The sequence below is a fragment of the Eleutherodactylus coqui genome, chromosome 2 (assembly GCF_035609145.1).
Source record: "Eleutherodactylus coqui strain aEleCoq1 chromosome 2, aEleCoq1.hap1, whole genome shotgun sequence".
Lineage (NCBI taxonomy): Eukaryota > Metazoa > Chordata > Amphibia > Anura > Eleutherodactylidae > Eleutherodactylus > Eleutherodactylus coqui.
This window is the reverse complement of record NC_089838.1, coordinates 118,326,843-118,334,480: the sequence shown is the minus strand read 5'-3', so window position 1 is coordinate 118,334,480 and position 7,638 is coordinate 118,326,843. Positions and strand designations below refer to the sequence as shown.

General features: G+C 45.6%; 1 protein-coding gene across 1 annotated transcript in view; it reads left to right on the top strand.

The window, feature by feature from the left end:
* The first annotated feature begins 1,657 nt into the window (after positions 1–1,657).
* The window catches only part of ALDH1L2 (aldehyde dehydrogenase 1 family member L2), a 40,005-nt gene continuing 34,024 nt past the window's right edge, over positions 1,658–7,638 (top strand). The window contains exons 1-2 of the mRNA XM_066591449.1: positions 1,658–1,834; positions 7,369–7,513. Coding sequence (XP_066447546.1) covers positions 1,787–1,834; positions 7,369–7,513 — 193 coding nt within the window. The 5' untranslated portion in view covers positions 1,658–1,786. The remainder of the gene's footprint in view (positions 1,835–7,368; positions 7,514–7,638) is intronic.

Sequence of the window (7,638 nt, the reverse complement as noted above, 5' to 3'; positions counted from 1 at the left end):
GCAGCCGGGACGGAGGGGTGAGCTGCCAATGAGGCCATGGCTGAAATGCTGCCCACGAGCAAGCACACACGCTACAGCGTCTGCATTTCTTACTGGCAGCGCTGCAGGCTTACGCGGAGAGTTCCTATTGTGTTTAGGCTTAACTTATGACATGTACATGCTGGCATGTTACCACTATAACATGCCAGAATTTCAATGTCATAATGTAAGCCTAAGCAGAATAGGAGCCCTCCATGTAAACCTGCAGCGCTGCCAGTAAGAAATCCACACTGTGCAACTAGGACCTTCGTCCCTTCACCCTATCAGAAGCCTGGGGGTGGGACAGGGGCGTTTCTCCTGTCAAAGCCCTAGCTTCCGGTGGCGTCAAGGTACATTAATACCAATGGGGTGACCATTTTCCTCCACTTTGGGCTTACACTGCTTATTCTATAAGAAGGGATGGTTTTAGAGGTTTAAAGTGTGTCCCTGGGCAAAATTAGAAATGGGGCCCCAAAATACTGAAATACTGCATTAATAACACAGTCACATTCAAGATATTCAGGGGGCGGCGTGCGGAGTGCTGCAGCGACGAGCTCTAGTACTTCCAGAGGGTTGTAGGGTTTTACAAAAAATTATTTACTTATGTTTTTAGTTATCAAACAGCAGGACTAAATATTACCACCATACTGTATATAATACCACCACACCATGCCCACTACCAGCACCACTATATAGTGAGTGTAATCATCAGCACATGGGGACAGGGGGATGGAGGAGAGGGAAAAAAAAGCTTGATGAACTGAGATCAAAACTTTAAGGGGTCCTTATAGAGCCTTTATAAGAATGTGTCACCCAGTCCAAAAACAGCAGCCGGAACCCCTGGCATATATATATATATATATATATATATATATATATATATATATATATATACACATATATATATATATATATATATATATATATATATATATATATATATATACATATATATATATATATATATATATATATATATATATATATATATATATAATAGATAGCTCCTTATCCCCTGATGAAATGTGTTGAGCTGTAACCCTTCCACTGCTGTACAGGTGACCTGCTCCTCACACTATTCAGTGTCAGCATTCCATGGTCATTGAGCCACATAGCACTTATGGGACTGTGCAGAGGGGGACATTGCACACTGAGGGCTTGTCAACAGGCAGTAGCTCAGGTGCCTTCCGCAGTGACAGGAAGAAGACAGCATTTATAGGTTCATGTTAGAGGTGAGGGGCCCTTGGACCCCCCTGGTTTATGGACCCCGTAATTGCGACTCCTATTGCTATGCAGCCTGTCTACAAAGTGCAATCCTTGTCTCAGATAGCTTGGGGGCCTGAGTATTGCCCAGTTGGCCCCCAAACCCTGTCTGTACCGCCGGCCTCTGTGCGTTGCTGCGGAGCCCCGTGTACTGCCAGGTATACAGTGACGCGTGTGCGGATCGTATAACAATAAGCCCGCCTCCATAGAGGTTATATCAGTCGATCAATAACATCACCCGAGGCGCAGCAGCAGGTTCTCGCTCGGGGGCGTGGCCTGAGTGACGGGAGGGCGTGGCCTGACGTGACAGTCTGGAGCTGCTGTGACTGCGCTCCGCTGTAATGATGGACATCGGAGTGGGCGGGTATCCTTGCTGAGGCGGGGGTCGGGTAGATCTGGTTCCTGCTGGCTGCCAGGCTCTGCAGGCAAGGACAGGGCTGTAGGTGCCCCTTCTCTGCTGCTGTCTGGGTGCAGTTGGGTGACGCTGTGCTGACCACTCATAACAATGCTGTGGGCTGCAAATCAGTTCTTCAGGAAGTTCTCCACCGCAACAGTGAGTAACGTAACACTGAACTGGCACGACTAGACGCTGGCATTCAGTCAACAGTTTGTGTATAGCCCCGTTTGCCCCGGACGATCTTACCATATGGCTCAGTTCTTGAATCGTTCTGCTGGAAAACAGAAGGAATAGTTAGAAGCTGGGGGTCCATAATGCCATATGCAATAGAGTATATAATAATGCCCAGCATGGGGTACTGGGGGACATGTAGTACAGTGCCAAGCCTCGGGTACTGGGGGCATGTAGTACAGTGCCAAGCCTGGGGTACTGGGGGAATATAGTATAGTGTCCACTTGGGAGCATATGGTACAGTGCCCACCTAGGGTACTTGGGGGTATATAGTACTGTGGCCAGTTTAGAGTAGGAGGGGGCATATAGTGCAGTGCCCAGCTTGGGTACTGGGAGGCATATAGTACAGTGCTCAGCCTGGGATACTGGGAGGCATATAGTACAGTGCCCAGCTTGGGTTACTGGGGGACATACAATACAGTGCCCAGCCCGGGATACTGGAGGGCATATAGTACAGTGCCCAGCCTGGGTTACTGGGGGACATACAGTACAGTGCCCAGCCCGGGATACTGGGGGACATACAGTACAGTGCCCAGTCTGGAGTATTGGAGGCCTGCTTTGTTGTGTTTGCTGCATCTGTTGCTGTCTATAAAATAATAATTGCTGTGTATGTGAATGCCGTCATGAATGTTACAATTTATGTTAAAAGCTATACAATATTTGTTTGGCACATGACAGATTATAGCGCGGTCTACTTCGCTCACACTGGTGATTTCATAATGTTACTGTATATTGGCAAAAAGCCCATTAATTCCAATGACATTTTATTTCTGATGGCAAATGCCATTAGGGGCAACACTTCTGTTCTATCACGAAATGGTGACGAAAATAAACATGACTTTTTGTTATTTATGTCCTTGAAGTTGGCATCTGATACATTTTCCATTTCAGTTGATAACGGAAACATTAGAGGTGTTGGTATTCTGGGGTCACCTAGGTTCACACTTGCTTTAAAAAAACTTATCTTTGTTCCTTCTATAAAGAATTGACCCTTTCCATCCACGTGCAGTTCCATGTGCTACCCATATGCAGTCAGTGGGTTCTCTTTTTTTTAACATTTTTATGGTGTCCGTTTTTCATGACCACAAAAGAAAAAAAAATTGAAGTAGGCTTACTTCTTTTTTTCTGCATTTCTTAAAAAAATGGATGGCACGCGGACTCTACACGGATGGCATCTCAGTGCTATTTGTTTTCTTTCTATCCCTGTACACTTGAATGGGCTATTCTTGTCTGTAGATCGGATCAGAATAGCGCATGCCATGAGTTTTTTCATGCAGAGAGCTAGCAGAGACCACCTAGGGCTGTGCATGGCACTGCACACGGACATGTGCGGTGTGACTTTTTTTTTATGCCCTGCTCCAAGCAGAGTGGGGATGCATATAAAAACGCTGCCCATACACAATGTATTGGGCATGGACAGCATATCATATGCAGTCCATACAAATGTATAGGGCTCATGCTGTGTATGAACGCAGAGAAATAGAGCATGCAGAATTTTTTTTTCTTGCTTATCTATACGCAGTGTGCATGGAACAATGAAAGTCCATTGACTTTCATTGACTCCATTCATTGTGTGTTTGTGTATATATCTCACACCCTGGGCTGTGAGATATATAGGCTATGAATGGAGTCAATGAAACTCTCCTGTGAGCCCAGCCTCATGATTAATTCTTCTCAAACATGAAGCAGGAGTTTATGAGAGTTCAGGCATCATTGTTTACATCACCATTGTTTAATCATGCAAATATGCAAATCACCATTGTCTTTCAAGACCTTTATCTTGATGTTTTATCATTTAAGGCAAGATTAGCTGAAAAAAACCCCATAGGGAATGATAAAGAGATTTTAGGCATTACAAAGGGGACAAGGTAAAGGAAGGGGTTCGGAGCCTAGATTGGAAGTAGACATCTTGACATCACTGAATTCCTTGGTCTTTTGTGTATGCAAGCTTAAAGGGGTATTCCAGGAATTAACCGTTGATGACCTATCCATAGGATAGCTCATCAATAGCTGATTGATTTGGGCCCACTGCTCAGGATCTCTGCCAATCAGCTGATCGTTTGGCCCGCGCAGGCCAGACATCATCCTTACTTGTCAGTACGGGAAATATAATTGTTGATTATTACGCTTCCAGTATTGACGAGTGATGATGATGCCTGGTCCGCTACAGTGACAGTAAGGTGAACAATTGTCTGATTGGCGGGGAGCCTGAGTACCTGTCGATCAACTATGACTAATACTGAGGATATGCCCATTTATGAACTGACCCAAGTTAAGAAATCTTTCTTCTTATTGTTCTTACTTTGTTATTGTTTATTCTAACCATGGCTGCCAAACTGACAGAAATTTATCTGCTTCCCTCGCATTGCCGCACACAATTCCTCCATATGACACAGGTGTGACATCTCTTGTTGCCATTCATACATGGAAGGAATGTGATTGGTCCGCCAATGGCGCAGTATGACCACCCTAGCAACTGCCAGGCAAAATCGTAGTGAACCTCTCTTTTGAGATTTTTTTTGAGCCTGGAGTATTGAAAAGAGGGCAACTTGTGGGGTGTTATCTATTCTTTTATGTTGTATTAAATTGTATGTGGAAAATATTTTGGCCCAAAAAGGTTTTATCATGCTACAACTCCACCAGATGTGGATCATAGTACCTCTATCAGTTCCACAGCACCAACAAAGTTCCGAAACTGAAGGGAATATAGTGTGGAGACAAGTAGGATATCTGTACCACCTTGATGGTATCTTGTAGCTTTTTTCCTGAGCCGCGCAGGCTATAGACAGTTTGTGTGTAAATACAAACGCCTTCTGACAGTTAATCTGGGGGATTGAGACTCCCAAATCCTGCTCCGGTATTATTGTATCTTGACACCACCAAGAAGTCCTGGTGGAGTCAAGACTGATAGGGTGGGTGACGCCCTCTATGCCTGATTGGCTGCAGCAATGGCTCCCCTGCAGGTCCTGGCAGCACAGCATCTTTGTGAATTCGTGCCTCCTGTCCCGGCCGTGATGGAAGCTCCTCGCTGCTGCCATCACTGTGGCAAGCTCCCCGGCGGTTCTGTGTGGTTCCCGATGCAGCTGTGTATGGTTGGCGCTTTGTGGCAGCTGCTCGTCATCCCCGCTGGCATCCGATTATAGATATGCACTACTGTCTCCCGGCCCCTCTCCCAGGCTCCCTGCTCCTGCTGCTTCTTCCCCAGGGCAGTGCACAGCTTAAAGGGGTTGTCCCGCGGCAGCAAGTGGGTCTATACACTTCTGTATGGCCATATTAATGCACTTTGTAATGTACATTGTGCATTAATTATGAGCCATACAGAAGTTATAAAAAGTTTTATACTTACCTGCTCCGTTGCTGGCGTCCTCGTTCCCATGGAGCCGACTAATTTTCGCCCTCCGATGGCCAAATTAGCCGCGCTTGCGCAGTCCCGGTCTTCTGCAGTCTTCTATGGGGCCGCTCGTGTAGAATGCCGGCTCCGTGTAGCTCCGCCCCATCACGTGCCGATTCCAGCCAATCAGGAGGCTGGAATCGGCAATGGACCGCACAGAAGCCCTGCGGTCCACGGAGACAGAGGATCCCGGCGGCCATCTTCAGCAGGTAAGTATGAAGACGCCGGACCGCCGGGATTCAGGTAAGCGCTGTGGGGGTTGTTTTTTTAACCCCTGCATCGGGGTTGTCTCGCGCCGAACGGGGGGGGGGGGGGTTAAAAAAAAAAAACCCCGTTTCGGCGCGGGAAAACCCCTTTAATTACCGGCTCCCAGCACCTCTCCCAGGCTCCTCGGGCTCCCTGCTGCTGCTGATTACTACCCAGGAGGGTGTACATGTTCATTAGCAGCTTCCGGACCCTCTCTAAGGCTCCACAGGCTCCCTGCTACAGCTTCTTCTGTTTTGGTGGCTGTAGCGTCCCACTTGCTGTCCTTGTAAGTGGGGCACTGTTGGCGCTGTGCCTCTTCATGCAAGGCAGCGCACAGGAGCCCCGTTGGATGGCCCAATGTGCTCATGCACTGGACTGATTTCTGCAGTGGCGAGTCTTGGTATTACATGTAAAGATCTTATACTGTATTTGGATCTTTGCCTGAACACATGACTTTGCTAGTGGGAATTGAAAGTGCTGTTATGTAATTGTTTTGCCTTAGGTCTGCACTGGAGTATTGTGCCAGCATAACAGCCACTCCCATATGATAACTAATGTCAATAAGAGCGACCTTGCAGCTACAAGTAGCTTTCTTGCTAGTCTGTGATAAAAGCTGTATGTTGCCTTTTGCCATGATAAGGTGTTTATCCTTATTGCTTAGACACAGCCATCCTACCGACTATCACACAGGAGTATTAGTTGTTCAGTGAATGGAGGTGGAGCGCGTTAGGGATTTCTTTCGGCTACCTGTTTCTGATCACTGCAAACAGGTAGTCTTTTAAAGATGAACGACTGCCTGTTTATATGGAGTGAGGAGTTGCTCACTTTTTGTTCTGTTTGAGCTGAAACGAAATGATTTGCAAATACTGAGCGACTTCTCACTCAGTACCCTGTCTGGTGCCGATAGTTGCCCGTAATTGCTCATTTGAGGGACTATCCGCCCATGTAAAAGCACCCTTAAAGCTATTGTTCTATAGAGGTGCCCGTAGTGCTAGACATTCGCATATCAGAAGACTGTTAAAACTATTAGCTCACTTGACAATGATATTTGCAATACTTGTTATTTTGAATTATTTTTATTTTATGTTTTTTAAAAAATAACTAAACATCTTTTTTTGATAAATCAGTAGTACAAACAAATATAAGAAACCAAGTAGTCATATTGCAAAAAAATGCTCCTTTCTCTGCTTATCAAATATGTCTCCTCTCCTAGCACTGATTACTAAAGGCCCATTTAGACACAATGATTATCGCTCAAAAGCCGTCTTTTGAGTGATAATCGTGTCTAAATGTGCCCATCTTTCTCTGTTCGGCCAAACAACGGTTTTCAGCTCTGCTTGAAAACCGTCATTAAGCAGGACCGCTCGGGCGTTCCATGAGAGTTGCTAAAAACAGGGCTATGATGGAATCCCTGAATGGAAACCATTTACTTCCATTGTGAATCAGCCACTCCTTTGGTGTTCATTTTACAAGGTTTCCATTTTATTTGCAGCACAGAATAACATAGTTGACTATACTAGTCTGTGCTCCAAGTTAAACGGAAATGAACGGAACCCTGTAGGACGGACACCAAAGGGATGTCTGTTTCATAATACAAGTGAATGGCTCCTTTTATTTCCCTTCAGGGATTCCGTCACAGCGCTGTTTTCAGCAGCCGTCACGGAACTTCCGAGCTGAGGCACACACGCTGTGTGAACACTTCCTTGTCCATTCTCCATTAGCTGTTGTATATCACTTGCTGCTTCTTATCACACATTGTTGCATGTAGTATTATACGTACAGGACTATCTGTAAGTGTTGCAATTCTTCATGTGTATTACAGGTCTACTATCAGAATAAGCTACGACTAGCCCTTATTGGTCAGAGCGTCTTTGGTCAGGAAGTGTATAGTAATCTACGCAAGGAAGGACATAAAGTGGTAGGAGTCTTCACAGTCCCTGACAAGGATGGAAAGGCTGATCCTCTTGGTAAGTGTTTGTATTCAGAGGTACTTGGGCACTTGATTCTCTCATATATTATGTAATCACTCCTTGTAATTCAACTTCTGACTTGAACTAACTTGAACTAAAAGCCTAGAACTAACCACAGGCTT